This window comes from Corythoichthys intestinalis, chromosome 7 (assembly GCF_030265065.1).
Source record: "Corythoichthys intestinalis isolate RoL2023-P3 chromosome 7, ASM3026506v1, whole genome shotgun sequence".
NCBI classification, from domain to species: Eukaryota; Metazoa; Chordata; class Actinopteri; order Syngnathiformes; family Syngnathidae; genus Corythoichthys; species Corythoichthys intestinalis.
Genome location: NC_080401.1, coordinates 59,465,181 through 59,485,111, shown reverse-complemented (window position 1 = coordinate 59,485,111; position 19,931 = coordinate 59,465,181). Strand labels below are relative to the sequence as shown.

Below are 19,931 nucleotides of genomic sequence, written 5' to 3'. Positions count from 1 at the left end.
TAAGTTTGCAAAAAAGACAACCTTTTTTTGGGAAGGAAAAAACTGATGAATGCATGTTTTTTTAACTCCTTCATGTTTGACTTTACATTTAAGAAATATACTGCACATCAGAAAGTATTGGGGTAATACATAAGTTCATGGAAATAATAAAAAATATCTATTAGAAAATTACATTAAGAAATACAGTACAACTAAAATTGTGGAAAATCCTAAATTAAAATATATATACATATATAAACATATAAATGAATTCAAGATTTAAATTTTAAAATAAAACTTTTTTTTTATATATATAAGTGACGAGACATGAAAAATACATACTAATTAGTCATCTCTTATTTGTTATTATTTATTATTAAAAACGTTATTTTAAATTTTGAATTTCTTAATCATATGCAGCAATATATATTTATAGTAATTTTTGAATATATATATATTTTAGTGGAATTTGTGAATAAAATCCTTATTTTTGAATATTTTATTTAATCTTTTCAATTTTAGTTACAAAAAATTAGTTGTATTTTTAAACTTCATTCTATTTTTCATAATACTAATTTCCTTTATATATTTAAATGTAATTACATTTTAATGTATATTTAAATATATAAAGAGGAATTTATTAATAAAATCTTTTTTCATCAAATATATTTTAACATTTTCTTTAAATTTCACATATTTTTATGTGATTAATTTTTAGCTGTATATTTCAATCACATTTTCTGTATGTAGTATTTTTTTTTTGTCAGTACTAATTTTTACTTGTACTTATGGAGTCCTATAATGCTTTATGTAAATTTGTTAACTCATTGTCTGTCATTGATGGCACTTGCCGTCCAATCAATTTGAAGTGGGAGGACTGACAGCGAATGACCTCCCGCTTCATATCAAAACTACGCAATATTTTTGAATTAAAATAATGAAGACTCTTCACATTCCAGAAAAAAATATCCATCCTCATTCCAGATTTTATTAATTTATTATCTTATTTACAGAATGCCCTATGCTACAATTGATATCAAACAGGATATAGAAAAAAATCAAGCATTTTTCTGCCTTCAGGTGCGACAAGGTCAAGAGGTCGTTAAGGTCAACGGGGTGGGACTTTACTGGCTTTGCCTGATCTCCTGGTAGTGTGAGCGGTACAAGCAGTAATGCTGAAAGATGAAGAGCACGTCGAAGACCACCGAAAAGAGACCCAAGCCGAACTTTGTGGGGTCGCCGAAGATCAGCCGCCACTCGTCTGCATGTGCCAGCGAGAAAAAAAAAAAAACACCAAATTAAAAACAACTATTTTCCTGACACTGAGGGCGATCTGTTTGGACTGGGAGTGATAGTTTTATCAATATTATCGCGAGGTAGACGTCCAACCCATTTAAAGTTGGAGGGTGGCAGTGATCCTCCCACTTGAAAAGGGTTGACGTCTCCCACCAAAATTAGTCGAGAAATAGGCTAGTTATGACTTAATTTCAATGTCAGTCCATTGACATTAATAGTAAAGTTGCCCCTACCAACATGGCTGGCCTGAGCCCAGTTCAGTAGGGGCAAAGAAAAGTATTTTCATGCTTCTAGCGCTAAACTCGGTTGAGAAATAAGCTAGTTATGTCTTAATTTTAATGTCAATGCATTGACTTCAATGGAAAAGTTGCCCCTACCAACATGACCACCCTGAGCCCGGTTCAGTAGGGGCAAAGAAAAGTTTTTTTCATGCTTCTAGCGCCAAAATCAGTATGGAAATAAGCTAGTGATGACTTAATTTCAATGTCAATGACTTTAATGGTAAAATTGCTCCTACCAACATGGCCGCCCTGAGCCCAGTTTAGTAGGGGCAAAGAAAGGCCTTTTCTTGCTTCTAGTGCCAAGATGGGTTGAGAAATAAGCTAGTTATGACTTAATTTCAATGTCAGTGCATAAACGTCATGGTAAAGTTGCCCCTACCAACATGGCCACCCTGAGTCCAGTTTAATAGGGGCAAAGAAAGATCTTTTCATCCTTCTAGTGCCAAAATATGTATGGAAATAAGCTACTTATGACTTAATTTCAATTTCAATGCATTGACTTTAATGGTCAAATTGCCCCTACCAACATGGCCGCCCTGAGCCCAGTTTAAAAGGGGCAAAGAAAGATATTTTCATGCTTCTGTCGTTAAAATCGGTTAATAAATAGGCTGGCTAGTTATGACTGAATTTCAATGTCAATGCATTGACTTCATGGTAAAGTTGCCCCTACCAACATGGCCGCCCTGAGCCCAGTTTAATAGGGGCAAAGAAAGATCTTTTCATGCTTCTGTCGTTAAAATCGGTTAATAAATAGGCTGGCTAGTTTTGACTGAATTTCAATGTCAATGCATTGACTTCATGGTAAAGTTGCCCCTACCAACATGGCTGCCCTGAGTCCAGTTCAGTAGGGGCAAAGAAAACTCTTTTCATCCTTCTAGTGCCAAAATATGTATGGAAAAAAGCAACTTATGACTTAATTTCAATGCATTGACTTTAATGGTCAAATTGCCCCTACCAACATGGCCGCCCTGAGCCCAGTTTAATAGGGGCAAAGAAAGATCTTTTCATGCTTCTGTCGTTAAAATCGGTTAATAAATAGGCTGGCTAGTTTTGACTGAATTTCAATGTCAATGCATTGACTTCATGGTAAAGTTGCCCCTACCAACATGGCTGCCCTGAGTCCAGTTCAGTAGGGGCAAAGAAAAGTCTTTTCATCCTTCTAGTGCCAAAATATGTATGGAAAAAAGCAACTTATGACTTAATTTCAATGCATTGACTTTAATGGTAAAACTGCCCCTACCAACATGGCCGCCCTGAGCCCAGTTTAGTAGGGGCAAAGAAAGGTCTTTTCATACTTCAAGCGCCAAAATCGGTTGAGAAATAAGCTAGTTATGACTTAATTTCAACGTCAATGCATTGACTTCAATGGAAAAGTTGCCCCTACCAGCATGGCCGCTCTGAGCCCTGTTGAGTAGGAGCAAAGAAAGGTCTTCTCATGCTTCTGTTGCCAAAATTGGTAGAAAAACAATATAAAGTTATGACTAAATATCCATCCATTTCTATGCATTGACTTTAATGGGAATGCGACCTTTGGGCGGCCATGTTGGTAGGGGCAAGCAATGGTCTTTTCATGCTTCTGCCATCAATTAAAATGAGCTTATCGCTAGTAGATGTCAAATCAGTTTGAAGTGGGAGAGTGGTAGCAAACCCTCCCACCACAAATGAATTAGACATCTGTGGCCGTCAATGGCCCCCAACCGGGTCGAAACAGCTAGTTATGACAAGATTTTAATGTCAATTCACTGAGTTTGATGGGAACGTCACCCCTACCAATATGGCTGCCTTCAGTCCATTTTGGTAGGGGCGATCAAAGGTCTTTTCATGCTTCTATACGGTTGTCTATGGCAGCCAATCGGGTCAAATAAGCTAGTTATGACTAAACGTCCAGCCATATCAATGCGTTGACTTTAATGGGAATGCGATCTTTGGGCGGCCATGTTGGTAGGGGCAAACAAAGGTCTTTTCATGCTTCTGCCATCAATTAAAATGAGTTAACCGCCAGTAGATGTCCATTCCATTGGAAGTGGGAGGGTTTGCAGCAAATCATTCGCTGCCAACCCTCCCACCTCCAATGGATTGGACACCTATGGCTGTCAATGCCAGCCAGTCTGGGTTAAATAACCTAGTTATCGATTCATTTGAATGTCAATGCAACATGGCCTCAAGGCGGCCATGTTGTTACGGGCAAGGAAAGGTCTTTTCATGCTTCTGCAATGAGTTTATCACTAGTAGATGTCCAATCCACTTGGAGTGGGAGGGTTGGCAGCTGCCGCACCTCCCACTTCAAGTAGATTGGACGTCAATGGCCGTCAAAGACAGCCAATGACTTTTCAATGAGTACATTACCGTTGTTGTAGGAATCCAAGATCATCTGCGCGATGCTGAGCACGCCGCCGGCGAAGTCCAGCAGCACGGTTCCGATGCTCCATCCTTCCGTGCTCTTGCGCCGGTAGTTCATGTAGGCCTGACGGCGTCCAATTGCACGCCACATGAGTCAAAACCAGGACGCCAGTGGAGGCGCCGGAGTCGGCCGAGACTCACCTGTGGCACGTACTTGACCAGCGTGACGGCCAGTTTGATGTAGGAGAAGTAGTAGAGGTAGTCCAACCAGCTGAGCTTTTTCAAGATGGCCAACAACAAGGTGATGCCGGCGAACGCCCAGCCAATCAGAAGCAAGAAGCGGGCCGTCCATGACACTCTTTGACCGCCCCTCTGCGATTTTGAACACATCGGTATTACATATATCGAGAACTATTAACTGGCGGCCATCTTAAAGCAGTGAACTTCTCTGGCAGGCTATTTTGCAGCAAACTCTCTCCCTTCTGCCTGTCTTTCTCTCGCTCTCCTCATCCTTTCACATCGCCTGTCCCATTCATTGCTTGAACGAGCGCCTACCTCGTAGACGGCGGCCTGTCCGACGTAAACCAGACAGAGCACGAACGCGTGCAGGCTGAAAAAGACGTCGTTGGCCTTGACGGGGTTGATGCCGTTGGGGTGCCGCCGCAGGTACTCCTCCTGCCAGAAACGAACGCGTCAATGGTCAAAAGCGCGAGAAGCGACCCGACCACTCACCTTTATAGGAGTCACCCAAAAGAGTCCGATGTTGAAAACACTATAGGCGAAGAAACCGGTCAGGTTGAGTGCCAGGAAGTCAAAGTTGAGGCCCACCACGCTGGAACGAAACGACGCGTCCTTAAAATTTGACAGCGAGCATGACGAAAGCGTAATGCTGGCGCGTCGGAAAACTCACCTTTTGCGACGCCAGTTCTCCCACACTTGCGGGTAGAAGGACACGGACCAGGCCAGGAAGTAGATCCAGCCCACTATCTCGCTGAGCACCGCCAGCGCATCGCTGTGCACCACCAAGAAGCGAAGACGGGACGACAAGCTGCCCGGAGACAGCACCGCCATTAACTCATTGGCTGCCATTGACGGCATAGATGTGCAATTCATTTTGACTGTGAGGGGCAAATGTACACCTCCTGTACATTTTGAATCATTTCCTGTTTATTTTGAATTAAGACGAAAAATGTATTGACTCTAGTGTAGCCCGAACTAAGAGTAAGAGGAGTGTTTCTTCACAAATCTACTCAAGTAAAGCTATAAAGTAAAAAGTATTGCGTGGTACAACTACTCTATAAAGTCCATTTTTCTCAAAAAGTGACTCAAGTCATAGACTTCATAATTGTATTGACGGGTCAATTCGGCCAGACACTGTGCAACGCCTTCAAGAAGGAGGCCAGGCATCCCACAATCTGCTTCAGTTATTCGCAGTCGGTCGCAGCAACACATGCAGCGTTCAACGCCGGATTTAGGATGAATGCACGAAAGCTGTACCGCATACAAACAGAAAGGATTGTCTCAGGAGTGATTTGTTCGAGGATTCAAGGTCATTATTGTATTTTTCGTACCATACATGCATTTTGAAACGTGAAAAAAATCATTGGGAGAAATTAGCCGCTACAGAATTGGCATTATACTTCGCAATATTTACGTAAAATAAATGCTAACTGCCGGTTTTTTTTTTTTTGCTTTTAACCAAGAATCGAGACTGTTTTACATCTATATATATGTAAAAATAATTCAGGAATTTTAACATTATTCACATGAATTTTCAACGGAAAAAGCTCTTTGTTTAAATACGGCGGCCGCTAATTTCCTGACTGACTAGCCTGATAGTTCGCAATATTTACGTTAAATAAATGCTATCTGCACGTTTTTGGGGGTTTTTTTGCTTCTAACCAAGAATCGACTGTTTAACGTCCATATCTATGAAGAATTCAAGAGCATACGACAGGAGAAAAAAAAGTCTTAAATAGCATTATTATGTGAATTAGAATCATATTTTGAGACGATTCGACTATATACAACAATTTAGCAAAGCGCAGATGACGAGGAATTTGTCTTTTAATCTGCCGGTTAGCCACGCCTACCATTCTAGGGCTCTAGCGTCCCCAACAGGTGGATGACGTCAGCGGTAGACTGGACTCATCGGTTTTACTATTCAGCCCATTGAGGGGGAATTATTCAGAACGAGGAAAACGCGACGAATAGAGCCGCAAAATGTCATTGTTTCTGTCTCTTCAATATTTTTACAGGATATTCTTTTTATCCAAGTATTTTCCCCAATTGCTAAACAAATGGCATTATCATGACAAATAACAGTCTTGTGCTAAATGGAATATGAAATAATAAAAATGCATTTATTCAGGACCACATGGCAAAATTACTCCATAATGGTCAGAACTGTCGACTTCACCTTTACTGTCGCACCTCCCGAACGATATTTTATGACACCTAAATCGGACATATGTCATTTCCCTTGGCGTGGCTCAGTGGTAGAGTAGTTGTCCCCCAACCCAGAGGTTGTGGGTTCAATTCTCCGCCCTGATGAACTTGCCTAAGTATCCTTGAGCAAGATACTGAACCCCACATTGCTCCTGGTGCTGCGTCACCAGTAGGTAGATGGCAATATAGTGTAAAGCGCTTTGAGCGCCTTGAAAGGTGGAAAAGCGCTATATAAGTATAACACCATTTACCATTTCCTTCCCCGGCTTCGGAGAATGTAAACAAACCAAGAGGCGTGACAGCTAGCCGACATGCTAACCCGAACCGAATGTTTCAAAGTCTTCGAAGCAGAAAATCACACATAACTAGCCCGGATTATTTGACATGGCGACTGGGTTGTCGATTGTCTTCGTGGAACGGCAAACCGCCCGGCGGAGAGCAATTTACAGTTCGTTCCCCGGAGGAGGGCGGCTGCAGTTATTGTGCAGCTAATGTGCATGAGGAGAGCTTTTTATGTGCCTACCAATGATCAAACGTAAGTAGTCCTTTTTTTAAAGAAAGTTTGTAGTGTTTACTTTGTAATCGCTGTATTAGTATTTGACATAATACAAAACAAGATGTTTACTCACTTCCTCGTAAGTCCAATGGTCCCACAGTAGTAGGGCTTGTTTTGGCCAATATCCACGGTGAATGGGAACCTTTTGAAACTCAAAAAAGGCTCACACGCCTCTCCCTCATACAGCAAGATTTTTCTGCAGCCGTTTGGCTAGCGTGATGCGAAAAATAAACGTATTAATCCGCAAAATCAGCTGAATCCTTAGTCCTCATACACAACAGTACGGCCGTTTAGTGAAGAGAACGCCTTCACCCGTACACGACACAGCGCCCTCCTCCTCAATGCAAGACCGAAGCCGGAAGTCACTCATTTTCATGGCTCGGGATTAAAAAAACTAAATGAATATAGCGATTGCTTCCACACACATCCAAACAGTCCATATCATTCAGGAGCATAAAATACCGCGTGTATTATGAAATAAACATGCTTTTTCGTGTCACATGCACTTTCAGGGATTTAAGCATAAGCGGATTTTAAGAGGGGGCCAGCCCTCCGCCCCCGGTGGCCGAAAAGTGTTATTGCATATAATGAGTCAAAATTATTTTTCGAACAGATCACGTGACTAGCACCTTAGACCAGGGGTCCCCAAACTTTTTCCTGTGAGGGCCACATAACTTTTCCCTTCTCTGATGTGGGGCCGGGGTCAGTTTGTAACAGAAAAAGTGTGACGATTGCAGGAGTGCCTAAATGTAAAAATGTATTGTTTTTCAGAAAGCTACAAACAAATAACCCTTTCTGGATTCTTCTCGGAACAAAAGTAAATAAAAGAAATATACTACAATATAATATAATATAAAAACACTATTAATCAAATAGATAATAACCAAATAACCCTCTCTGGGCTCTTCACAGAAAAAAGCCAGGAAATAAATAAGACTATAGGAAAAAAAAAAAAAAAAGTTCAGGGGGCCAGACCAAATGCGGATGTGGGCTGTTTCCGGCCCGCGGGCCGTTGTTTGGGGACCACTGCCTTAGACGGTCATTTGCTTTGCACAAAATTTTCATTTAATAAAATAAATATTAGGGGAGGGCAACTTTCTTTTTCAAATGATTTTTTTCTTTTTTTTTTACCGAAGAACTTTTTGAGGGATTGATTGATTGAGACACAAATGTCCTAACCTTAATATGGCCCAAACACAAAAAGGATTGCTTCAATCAAAGAAAACTTTTTCAATGAAAAATGAAGTGTTCAAATTAGTGCTGCTGCAACGATTAATCGATTAACTCGAGTATTCGATTAGAAAAAAAGTATTCGAATTAAATTTTGTTGCTTCGAGTATTCGTTTAATTAAAGTGGCATTGTAATGGTTTATTTTGAAAGTGTTTGCATTTAGTTTGATTGATTAGAGTGGATACACTGCCCTCTGGTCTGCCTCTGTTCACATGGATGAATCCAACTGCTCCCTGTTAAGACCAATGTAAGCTAAGTTTTGTTTGAGCTCATGTTTTTTAATGCATTCATAATTTAGTTTATAGGTATATTTAGCCGTTTTTTGTGGGACTATGTATCTGAACCATTTGCTAAGAGAATTGTAAATAAAAAAAAATAAAATAAAAAAAAAAAAACTTTAGCATTTTATAGCATTTAAGCTAGCGGACTTTTTTATGTAAGTTAGCCAATTGTTCTTTTGTTGTACATAGATCCCCATTTTTAAAAAAATTATACCGTTTGAGGCTCAACTCAGGTATTTTAATTTTTCATGTTCCTTATCCGATGACTCCATTATTCGAACTAATTAGTCGATCAAATAATCGACTACTAAAATATTCGATAGTTGCAGCCCTAGTTCAAATGCAAATTTTTCAATCTCAAATATTTTTTCGCATTTTAAACTTTTTCTATGATTGAAATTTTTCTTTTAATTGAAGTGATTTTTCTTTTTAAATATATATATTTTTCAAGCAACTTATTTTTGACTGAATAATAAAGACAAAAATGTCCTAGCCAAAATGTGGCCCAAAAACCACTTTCGCATGCATTTTTTAAGTTTTTTTTGTTTTTTGAGTTTCAAATTTATTTTTACAAACACTTTTTTTTTTTTTTTTTTTTTTTTTTTTTTTATTGAAGCGATTTTTTGGGGGGTTGAAAATATATATTGTGATCAGGGGTCGCGTTAACCGAATATTTTCCGTCGTTGACCGGTTTTTTAAAACGGTGACGGAAAAAACTGAAGTCCGGTCGTCATTTTGACAGGTTGCAATTCACACCCCAGACCACAGGGTGGCATATTAATTAGCTATTGTCTCTCTTAATGCATGACATCGTTGGCTATTCTGTCAGAATATTGTAGCGTCACCGGGGTCTGGCGGCGGAACCGTGATTGACACATCAACGCGAGGTTCTTATTGGTGCACCCGGTGTGCCAGCGCGTCATCCAATTGGTGGACTAGATTGCCGCCTGTGTATAGACCCCAATCACATGACGTCACAACTCCGCCCCCCTGACTGGAGCCGCCATATTGTGTGTCAGCTCGTCGTGTTTACACATTACCGCTACGTACATGCCTCCTATTACGGCGTGTTTTTCTGCTCGTTAACATTAATCATCAAAATGGTGAAGGCGTGTGTGGCGGTTGGTTGCAGTAACAGAAAAGATAGACAGAGAGACTTGAAGTTCTACCGTATTCTGAGAGACCCGAAGAGGAGAGCGAGATGGACTGCTGTAATTCGACAAGAAATCTGGGCACCAAACGATCACCACAGACTATGTAGTAGTCATTTTATATCTGGTAAGATGCATTTAATATATATTTAGAAGATTTTGGGCTGACAACCACAATTAAGATCATTGTGTGACATTGGTGATTGCCTCTTTTTCTTTGGGGGCGGAGTTGTTGTTTTGTTGGTGTTGTTGGCGGTAAGCAGAGTAAAAAGAGGGAGAAAAATACCACGACTTCCGTGTCTAATTTTTCGCCGCCAAGCAAGCGTTACAATATTAACTAGGCCTGCAAGCAGGACTGAACGGGCCCTCGCAATCTAGCGCAACTCGGACGTCACGCAACTCGGACTGTGTGCAGGTCAGGGTGGTGGCAGATCCTCCTCTCTAATCATCTCATTAGAACCTAACAAGCTCGAAAGTCGCCTCTTTACATTCACACACCTAACAGATAAAAAAAAAAACCTATTGGAGAGAGTACTACAAAAAAGGAGGTACTACTGAGCTGTGCAGCCAAGCCCTTATTCAAAACCAAAATTAATATTCTAACTGGGCCAATTCGACCAAGTGTGCCAAATATTGTGGCTCTATAAGCTGCCTGAGTCTCTGAAAAAAAATATTTCCTTTAAATGGCGAATAAAGGGTCGTCACGGCAACAGACAGAGACATGTGGACATGGGCCGTAAATAAGTATTTTAATAGGTCTTGAAACTACAATGACCAACCTGAAAAGAACTGGACATGTATTGGAAAAACGAGTGACTTTCTATTGCCACTAGTTGGCGCTGTAGGGTTGATGCAAATGACCCCTACAAGGCCCTTCAGGGTATGACTCTCAACAAGCACGGGAAGTTTGGCGCAGATATGTTGTATATCTGCCGAGTTATGACTGTTCAAAGTTTTTGGAGAGAAAAATTGTTGACGTTCATTTTCACTTTCCTGTTTGGACCCCTCCGCTTCAACGAAACTTCAATATTTTTCATCAGGCACCTGAAGACAGGTCTTAAGGCTTCCCTTATGCAGCTTTGAGGTAGATTGATTTTTTCCCTTTAGAGGAGGAGTGTGTCCCGTAAAAAAAGGGCATTTCCTGTTCCCACTAGGAGGCACCAAGCACAAATGGTAAATTTTCAATCCAGTCCTGCTCAGGCTGGTATACCTCACACACATGCCAGATTTAAAATAGATTGAACGTTGTATGAGGGAGTTATCAGTCATTTTCTGAATTCGGTGTTTTGGCGAAAAAATGGCCGACTTTGGCACCCCGCCCAGGTCAGGCCCGTGAATGAAAACACACCATTTTGATAACTTAAGATTTCATATGCCTCATGAACGGTCTCGCCAATTTTGAGAATGATCAAACTAATTCCCTAGGTGCCAAGGTGTAAAATGTGCACACTGTAAATCCATAAAAATTTCACATTCGATCCAAAATACCCGATTTCCTGTTGGATTTGGAATATGGGTGCAAGAGACTTTTTGGAGCAGTTTTGCACAAGGTATCGACTCCCCAAATTTCATCACTCTATGTTAAAAAAACCTAATAGGAAACGCCTTTTTGAAAAATTCAAGGGGGCGCCACTGAGGCATTTTGTTACATTTTTTCGTAACATTGCAAGATTATCGAACGTTATCCAAAGCCGCATGTATGTGCAAATTTTTACGAGTTTTTGTGCATATTCAAGCCTCCAAATGTAAACTCCTACTGTGAACCCATGAAAATTTCACATTCGATCCAAAATACCCGATTTCCTGTTGGATTTGGAATACGGGTGCAAGAGACTTTTTGGAGCAGTTTTGCATAAGGTATCTACTCCCCAAATTTCCTCGCTCTATGTTGAAAAAACCCAATAGAGTCTACCCACGCACCACGTGTTCGCTGTAGGGTTCCGCCCACTTGTCCGTCATTTTGACTCTGTATTTGCATTGTTTTCAATTGATGGCGCAATTTAAAATGCATTTCATGGAAGACCCGGTGCTTTCTGATGCCGCAAACTCACTGGATCTGTTGCATAAAAGGTGCTATGAGGAAAAGCTTCGTTCTATACAGTCGCCAGATCCATATTTGATGCCCAAATCGATGTTTTTCGACCCACTGTCTTCGCCCTGTCTGCCTGACATCTGCTACGCTGATATTTAAAATGATCTTGTCCACACAAAATCAGCCTATTCTCACGAAAAACTTCAAGAGCTTGGACGCTTATAAATACTTCGTTGCTGGTTGGGTGAAACAGGTCCTCGTTTGGCAGGAATCTATCTTGTGCTTGGAAAGGTGAGTTACGAAATTTTCAATTCGAATTCTTTTGTTATTGCTAACATCCACTGTCAAGTCTAATGTATTTCATGTCGTTTGTCAATGGAGTTAAGGCTTTTAATGTTTATATGGTTTAGCGATAGCACGCACTACATACATACGTGTATGTTGTCGGCGATTAGCCTAGCAATGATCTTAATTGTGGTTATTTGTCAGCCCCGTAGACGAGGCCAGTTTCCCTCACTTGGTACCAGCTAAATATTATTCAAAAAATAACGATGGTGGAAGAAAGGGAAGTCACAAACATCTTGAATTTGAAACTATGTCGTACTACGTCGTATGTTGTCGGCGATTAGCCTAGCAATGATCTTAATTGTGGTTATTTGTCAGCCCCGTAGACGAGGCCAGTTTCTTTTACTTGGTACCAGCTAAATATTATTCAAAAAATAACGATGGTGGAAGATAGGGAAGTCACAAACATCTTGAATTTGAAACTATGTCGTACTACGTCGTATGTTGTCGGCGATTAGCCTAGCAATGATCTTAATTGTGGTTGTCAGGCCAAAACCCTCTAAATATATATTAAATGCAACTTACCGGATATAAAATGACTACTACATAGTCTGTGGTGATTTTTTGGTGTCCAATTTTCAAGTCGAATTGCAGCCGTCCATTTCGCTCTTCTATTTGGATCCCTCGGAATACGGTAAAATTTCAAGTCTCTCCTTCCATCTTCTCTGTTAGTGCAACCAACAGCCACACACGCCTTCACCATTTTGATTATTAATGTTAAGGAGCAGAAAAACACGCCGTAAATAGGAGAAATGTACGTAGCCGTAATAGGTTAACACTATGTTTTGACGGACAAGTGGGCGGAACCCTACGCGAACACGTGGTACGTGGGTAGACTCTATAGGAAAGGCCTTTTTTAAAACTTCTTTCTGTCGCCACTAGTTGGCACTGTAGAGTTGATGCAAATGACCCCTACAAGAACCTTCAGGGTATGACTCTCAACAAACACGGGAAGTTTGGCGCAGATATGTTGTATATCTGCCGAGTTATGACTGTTCAAAGTTTTTTGCGTGACAAATTGTTGACGTTCATTTTCACTTTCCTGTTTGGACCCCTCCGCCTCAACGAAACCTCAATATTTTTCATCAGGCACCTGAACACAGGTCTTAAGGCTCCCCTGATGCAGGTTTGAGGTCAACAGATTTTTTTCCCTTGGAGGAGGAACCTGTCTCGTAAAAAAAGGCATTTCCTGTTCTCACTAGGGGGCGCTAGACCTAACGGGTAATATTTCAATGCACTCGTGTTAAGGGTGGGATACCACACATACATGCCAAATATGAAAAAGATTGAACGTTGTGTCAAGGAACTATTAGTCATTTACTGAATTTGTCATTTTGCCGAAAAAATGGCCGACTTTGGCACCACGCCCAGGTCAGACCCGTGAATGAAAACGCACCATTTTCAAAGCTTAAGATTTCATATGTCTCCTGAACAGTCTCACCAATTTTGAAGATGATCCAACTAACTCCCTCGGCGAAAAGGTCTCAAATGTGCACCCTGTGAATCGATAAAAATTTCATATTTGATCCAAAATAACCGATTTCCTGTTGGGTTTGGAATATGGGTGTAAATGCTTTTTTGGAGCAGTTTTAGACAAGGTATAGACCCCCCAAATTTCATTGCTCTACGCTGACAAACCCTAATGTTATAGGCCAATTTTAAAATTTCAAGGGGGCGCCACTGAGCCATTTTGTTATATTTTTTTGCAACGTTGCAAAATTATCGAAATTTACAATTTTCCGGACGTATGTGCAAATTTTGGTGACTTTTCGTGCATGTTCAGGCCTCCAAATTGGCCGTTTTCATTTGCCCTGAAAAAAAAAAAAAAAAAAAAAAAAAATTTTTTTTAAATTAAAAATAATCCTTTGCAAAACAATAGGGCCTTCGCACGCTTAGTGCTCGGGCCCTAATTAAAAATGAATGAAAACTAAATGCTATTGAATATGTCATCATTATCATGTTAAAAATTTAAGTGATGGGTAAAAATAGATTATGACCGGATTTTTATGACCCTGTCAGTCAAAATGACAGACAACGAAAATGTCTAGCGCAACCTCTGATTGTGATTGAAGAAACTTTTTTTTGATTGAATAATAAAGACAAAAAATGTCCTAGCCAAAATGTGGCCCAAAAACCGCTTTCACATGCATTTTTTTTTTTTTAGTTTTTTGAGTTTCAAATTAATTTTTACATTCAAACACTTTTTTTTTTTGTTGAAGCAATTTTTGGGGGGGGGTTGAAAACATATATTTTGATTTAAACAACTTTTTTTTTAGTTGAATAATAAAGACACAAATCTACCTCCATATGGCTCCGCTTAGGGGAAACAATTTGTGACGGTGGTAACTGCATTGGCACGACACCGGCGGGCGTACCATATTCAAAGGATGACGATCTTGGCGAAAAGTATTGCCTGAACAGCCTGATTTAGAATTCCCCTCAAGAATGATGGGAAACAAAAAACGCTCAGTGTCAAATTATTATTATAAATATTCTTGTAAGTTAATTTTATTGCTGACACTGCGTTTCAGGGTCATCAACATGTTGTGTCCCCCCACCCCAAAAGTCAAACTCCGCCTATGGATTTAGGCATTTATTCACAAGAATTTTCAACGGAAAAAGCTCTGTTTACATAAGGCGGCCGCTAGCTACATTTACTAACAGACTAGCATTGTACTTCGCCATAGTTACGTAAAATAAATGCTAACTGCAGGGTTTTTGAGACTGTTTTACGTCCATATCTATAAAGAATTCAGGGATTTAAGCATTAATCACAAGAATTTTCAACGGAAAAAGCTCTTTGTCTGTGTTTCCACTCGGTCAGCTTTGATCGAGATAGGCCCCCTATGAATCGGCCCTGCGCCCCATGTCCCCTCAATACACTATGAAGTCTATGCCCCCAAAACCAACAGAAAGTGACCCAGCAATGCCTGAAAATCATCAGTAAAAAAACCCAAATGAATCAAAATTAAAATTAACAATGAACAGGAAGTTACCCAGAAATTCCCCAAAATCATTGGAAACCCCAAACCAACAGAAAGTACTCAGAAATCAACAGGAAGCATTAGTTGTGAGGCCCCGCCTCCTTCGCCGCTTACCTGCCGGCTTCCGTGCCATTGCTCAGCAGGTATGTCGTCACCTGTCCGGCACCACGGCCAGTCACCGAGAACGCAAGCGAAGTGTTCCGGGCGGGCAGCGTCAACTGAAAGACAGCAGACGTCACGTCCCCGGTGATCCTCGCAGTCCCGTCTTTGGGCCTCACCTGCTCCGGCAAGATGATAATCTCCGAGAAGTTGGCTTTGGAGCTGTAGGTGACGTTCAGGCGGATCACCAGCGGCTGCTCTAGCGCCCCGCTGGGAACAAATAATGCGCACGCTTAACTTATGTAAGTCAGTTATGACTTGATAAAAAAAAAATCGGTCTAAAAATCGGTATCGGAAAAATATATCTTGAAAAAGATCGGATCAGATGTCAAAAATCAGCATCAGGAAATCCCTAATCGGCATCGTGCAAGAGTAAATAACGTGTTCTTTTCGAGATGTATATTTCAACCGCCGGTCGCGCTACCCAAGATGGCCGCCGTCATAAAAAAATAAAAGAGTGCTTGTCACCCTTCATAAGATAACGTCAATTGCAGCCAATGAGTTAATAATAAAGCGTAATATAATTAACAATACAAAAGTTAACATAATACGTATTGGTATTTTCAATTGTCTTGCATGCATTACTCATGTATAGTCAGCAGGAGGAGCCAAATGGCTAACTAAGGACATCTTGAAGCCAGTAGCTAGTAAAACTACAAGATATGGAATTCCTTTAATGCGGCAAATCAGCGCAAATTGGCAGCCATCTGCTGGCCAAAATATGCATTGCAAGGACAGGTCTATTTGTGGCGATAAGACTAGACATTAAATCGTATCATTTTATTGATATATTGTCATATTTTTCAGCATTGGCCATCTGCTGGTCAAATCATGCATTGCGGGGACAGGTCTATTTGTGGTGATTAGACTAGATATTTAATCATATCATTTTATTGATATATTGTCATATTTTTCAGCAATAATTGCCTAACGACGGCAAAGCTGAAAGTTTGGACACCCCTGAGCAACAAGTTTAGCAGGACTCGGATGTGTACATGGTTCTGGCTGAGGTGTTTACCTGGAGGCGATGACAACATTGGCACTTGACTTTTCTTGGAGCGTCACCTCTTCCGGGCCAGACAGGGACACCTGCGACTCTGCGTCAAGGAGACCAAACGTCAAAATAACTCACAAAAATTGCAAACGTACATTTAACTCGTCTGGAATGCTGCTAGCTAAATTAACTCACCTGAGATGTTGGCCAGCAGCCACAGCAGCAGCACCCGGAGGAGCAACATCTCTTCAGCACAAAAGACAAACAAAACGAGAAAAAGTCTTCAAAATATCAGCGAGCTAACACTAATTTCATAGCGAAACGATGTAATAAACGAAAACAAGTCCACAACATGACGCCGCGTTCTATTTAACGGACGCCGCTGGGTTCCCTAAACGCACCAGCTGAGAAAAACATCGTTTACGCGGTTACGTTTAAGAAAACCTCGAAACTGGACTTTAATAAGTAAATAATTTGCGTTTAAGCGAGTTTTAGAGCTTGGACTCACCACAAGGTAGATGTGCCTTGAAATTATGCCAGTCACATGACAATTTTTTTTTATTAAAAGGCAGGAACTTTTGTCGCGCAGCTGTCTTGTTACAGGAGGACTACTGAGATGTCGACTTCCGGTATAGAGGCTGGACATCCGGTGGTTAGCATGAACATCCTTAGCTAGCCGCGAACATGTCGCTGATAAACAACACGCGTTGCTTGTTGACCTGGTAAGATTACTTTTAAGGTGTTACGGTTAATTCTTTAGTTTATTAAAAGAGAGAGTGACCCACCGAGACTCGCTTTTAAACTATTTTACATTTCTTTACTGATTGAATTGAATGGCATGAACTAACCTAGCTGTCATTTGCGTTATAACAAATGCACTTATTTCTTTTTTGGCTAGTATTTTGGTTTTAATTCCACGTTAATGTGTAAATATTTTTTAATGTATTTGTTACAAGAAAAAATAATACATTGGGCAAGGAAAAGACTTGTAATTTTCAATGTTTATAATTTTTTAAAAGAATTTTCGGGGGTTGTTAATTTGCTTTCATATTGTAATGGGGCAGACCCATTTGTCAGAAATATGAAAACATATTTTTATAATTTAGGGAAAAAAAGGTTTTATTTGTAGGGAAAATGTTTTGGTTTGAAATGTTTGGTGCCCTCAGTTGAATTTATTTTGATTTTTATTTATTATTATTATTGTCCTTAGGGGGAGGGGGGGGGGGAATTCCTAAGCAAAAAAAAAAAAAATGTTTTTTAATCTTTTTTTTTTTGTGGTAATTTCTTAAAGTTGTATATTTATTATTATTATTTTTATTTCTGTTCGTTTTGTATTTTTATTTACTAATTAATAAAGATTTCTTTTTAGGATTTTGAAAATATTTGAAATAAATTTTAAATTCATTTTAAGGTTATTTTCTGTAAGAATTGTATTTTTTTATGTGTTTGTGTGTAAGAATTTTGAGGGATATGGACAATTTTTCTTAGTATTTAATTCCTTTTATGATTAAATACATTTATAATAATTTTCTGTGTATGCGTTTTATTTTTAAAGAATTTAGATTTTCAAAAAAAATGTATTTTAAAGGGACAACCCATTTTTGTGATGAATAAATTATTTTCATTTATTTTATTATAAACTATTATTTTTATTTTATTTTTAAGTGATTTTTCTACATATCAGAAAATACCTTACCAAGGCGCTTTATATTTTTTTTTGGGGGGGGGGGGGTTAATTTCTCTTCATTGGAAAAAAAACTAAAACAGAATACAAAGTCAAGCTAATTTTTGCTAGTTTTTGCTAACTTGAAGTGTTTACATGTGATTAAATTTTTCTATTTTTTTTATTTTCTTTAATAGGCATTTGTGGAGGCAGACGCAAGCCGCGCCCATCCGCCTTAACTCCAACAGGACGTCGGTAGTGCGGTGCAGTCGTCAGAAATACGAACGCTTGTACCCGGTTTTAATGGTGCGACCTGACGGCTCCACCGTCAACATCCGATACAAAGAACCCCGTCGCATGCTCATGGTGACTGCCGTCTTATTGGTCTTGATGCCTGAATTGAACAAATATACATTAAAAATCATTGAAGGAATACAGAAGTCCATGTTGATATTGATAATAATAAGAAGAAAAAGAAACTATAGGAAATAAAATTGTACAACATACTACAAATAAATTGGAAAATCCTGAATTATATGAGATGTTCATGTCCGTCATTTGGACGACTAGCGGGAAACGCTCACTTTTCAGTGATGTGTGTTCCCATAATGCTTTATGTATACAGTGGTACCTCTACATACGAATTTAATTCGTTCCAGGACCTTGTTTGTAAGTCGAAATGGTCGTATGTCGAGCAGGATTTTCCCATAGGAATACATTATAATTCCATTAATTCGTTCCAAAGCCTAAAAACATACACTAAATTCTTAATAAATACTGCTGGCACTGTTACAAATGGCAATTAAACATAGAAAAACAAATAAGTTATAAATAAATAATTCAGAATAATATAATAATAAGAAGAATAATTAATAATTATTCCTGTAAATAATGTAACGAATCGGATTCTAATATGGCGGACACTTTTTACTGTCCCTGAACGCACCGCGAAGGTGACGTCTCAGTGAGATAGGTCGGTGCGGTAGAGATAATACTTTCGTTTTCTTGAGAGCGGTCAACTGCTTAAGACAATGGGCGTTTTGTGTTGGATAAGTTCTTAAATAAATGATAAAAACGTGACGAAGCTGGCGATTTCCTTGGCAATGTTACCACAATAATAATTGTCACCTTAACTTATAAATAGTGGCGAACGGTGGTCGGAAGAGGACCATGGAGCTGTATTGTTGAGCCAGTTCAGGGACGCGCACCCCAAGCTCATATTTTTCTATAACTTGCATCTTCATTTCAAAGGTAAGCATCACTTTTTTCCTTGTTTCTCCAACTGTATCAACTTTTTTTGAAAACTGTGTTGATTTCTCACACAAGAAAATCCACCGTGCGTTCGTTTGCAGTGCTGTCATGTCGTCGTATTTCGAGCAACTCGTCGGATGTAGAAACAAATGGCGGCTCAAATTTTACGTCGGATGTCGAAAAGATCGTGTGTCGAAGTGATCGTATGTAGAGGTACCACTGTATTTGTTAAATGCAAATTCAGATAACTACAAGTTCATGCGTTTGTTTTTTGTTGCAAGATGCCAGTGGATCCTTCCACCTTGTCGGAGGAGGAGCGTCGCCGTCGTCAGAAAAAGCGGGAAGTCAAGAAGACTGTGAAGGAGGCGGCGGTCCACTACGAGGACGATTTTAAGGCGGACAAGTACAGACAGTTCTGGAGCAAGACCAAATAATAAGACGCTCTGGCTTCTTGTTTATTTATGTTTATCTATGTGAAAATTAAACAACCCTTTAAAAAAAACCTAGGCCGCCATTTGAATTTGTTGACTTTATTCCTCTTTACTGAACAATAATTGTCATTAATGTAATAATCATTGGTCACTCTCTGTTGATTTTGGGTCATTTCTGGGGCACTTTTTGTACATTTGGGGGCATTCAGCAGTAACTTCATGTACATTTTTGATGTTTTTTCTATTGATTTTAGGGCATTTTCTGGGTTAATTCCTGATTTTGATTCACTTCCTGTTGATTTCGGGGCATTTCTAGGTAACTTCCTGTACATTTTGGATCATTTCTCTTGATTTTCGGGCCCCTTCCAGTCCAAACAAATTGGACGTCTATCACCATCAATGGCAGCAAATAAGTCATTTCATGAAATTACATTAAATCCGATTGAACAGCTGCAGAGTTGTTAATTTGTTCCCCGTAGTTTTGAGTTTTCTAAATTGTAATATGCCAA

At 39.6% G+C, this 19,931-nt stretch overlaps 2 protein-coding genes across 3 annotated transcripts; one reads left to right on the top strand and one right to left on the bottom strand.

Moving 5' to 3' along the window:
* Positions 1 to 954: 954 nt before the first annotated feature.
* Positions 955 to 16,695, bottom strand: ctns (cystinosin, lysosomal cystine transporter). 2 transcript variants are annotated; one of them, XM_057841661.1, is made up of 11 exons: positions 16,586 to 16,695; positions 16,273 to 16,323; positions 16,102 to 16,180; positions 15,203 to 15,293; positions 15,039 to 15,142; positions 4,807 to 4,944; positions 4,629 to 4,728; positions 4,452 to 4,571; positions 4,098 to 4,268; positions 3,903 to 4,020; positions 955 to 1,240 (listed from the first exon to the last, which is right to left on the bottom strand). In XM_057841661.1, the coding sequence occupies exons 2-11, from the start codon at positions 16,319 to 16,321 to the stop codon at positions 1,104 to 1,106; spliced, it is 1,107 nt and encodes a 368-aa protein (XP_057697644.1). In that variant the 5' UTR covers positions 16,322 to 16,323; positions 16,586 to 16,695; the 3' UTR covers positions 955 to 1,103. The 2 variants fall into 2 exon arrangements, with proteins under 2 accessions (XP_057697644.1, XP_057697645.1); XM_057841662.1 differs by lacking the exon at positions 16,586 to 16,695 and having other exon boundaries at positions 16,273 to 16,559.
* On the top strand, positions 16,670 to 19,864 carry mrpl55 (mitochondrial ribosomal protein L55). The gene is made up of 3 exons (XM_057841664.1): positions 16,670 to 16,799; positions 17,938 to 18,106; positions 19,273 to 19,864. The coding sequence occupies exons 1-3, from the start codon at positions 16,762 to 16,764 to the stop codon at positions 19,423 to 19,425; spliced, it is 360 nt and encodes a 119-aa protein (XP_057697647.1). The 5' UTR covers positions 16,670 to 16,761; the 3' UTR covers positions 19,426 to 19,864.
* The last annotated feature ends 67 nt before the right edge of the window (positions 19,865 to 19,931 follow it).

Excerpts from the sequence above, each read along its gene's own strand:
- ctns (XM_057841661.1), bottom strand. The coding sequence starts at position 16,321 with ATGTTGCTCCTCCGGGTGCTGCTGCTGTGGCTGCTGGCCAACATCTCA. Across the intron at positions 4,945-15,038 it reads AATGGCACGGAAGCCGGCAG|CTTGTCGTCCCGTCTTCGCT; the intron begins GTAAGCGGCGAA and ends GTCTCCGGGCAG. Across the intron at positions 4,021-4,097 it reads TGGTCAAGTACGTGCCACAG|GCCTACATGAACTACCGGCG; the intron begins GTGAGTCTCGGC and ends GGACGCCGTCAG.
- mrpl55 (XM_057841664.1), top strand. The coding sequence starts at position 16,762 with ATGTCGCTGATAAACAACACGCGTTGCTTGTTGACCTG. Across the intron at positions 16,800-17,937 it reads ACGCGTTGCTTGTTGACCTG|GCATTTGTGGAGGCAGACGC; the intron begins GTAAGATTACTT and ends TTTCTTTAATAG. Across the intron at positions 18,107-19,272 it reads AACCCCGTCGCATGCTCATG|ATGCCAGTGGATCCTTCCAC; the intron begins GTGACTGCCGTC and ends TTTTGTTGCAAG.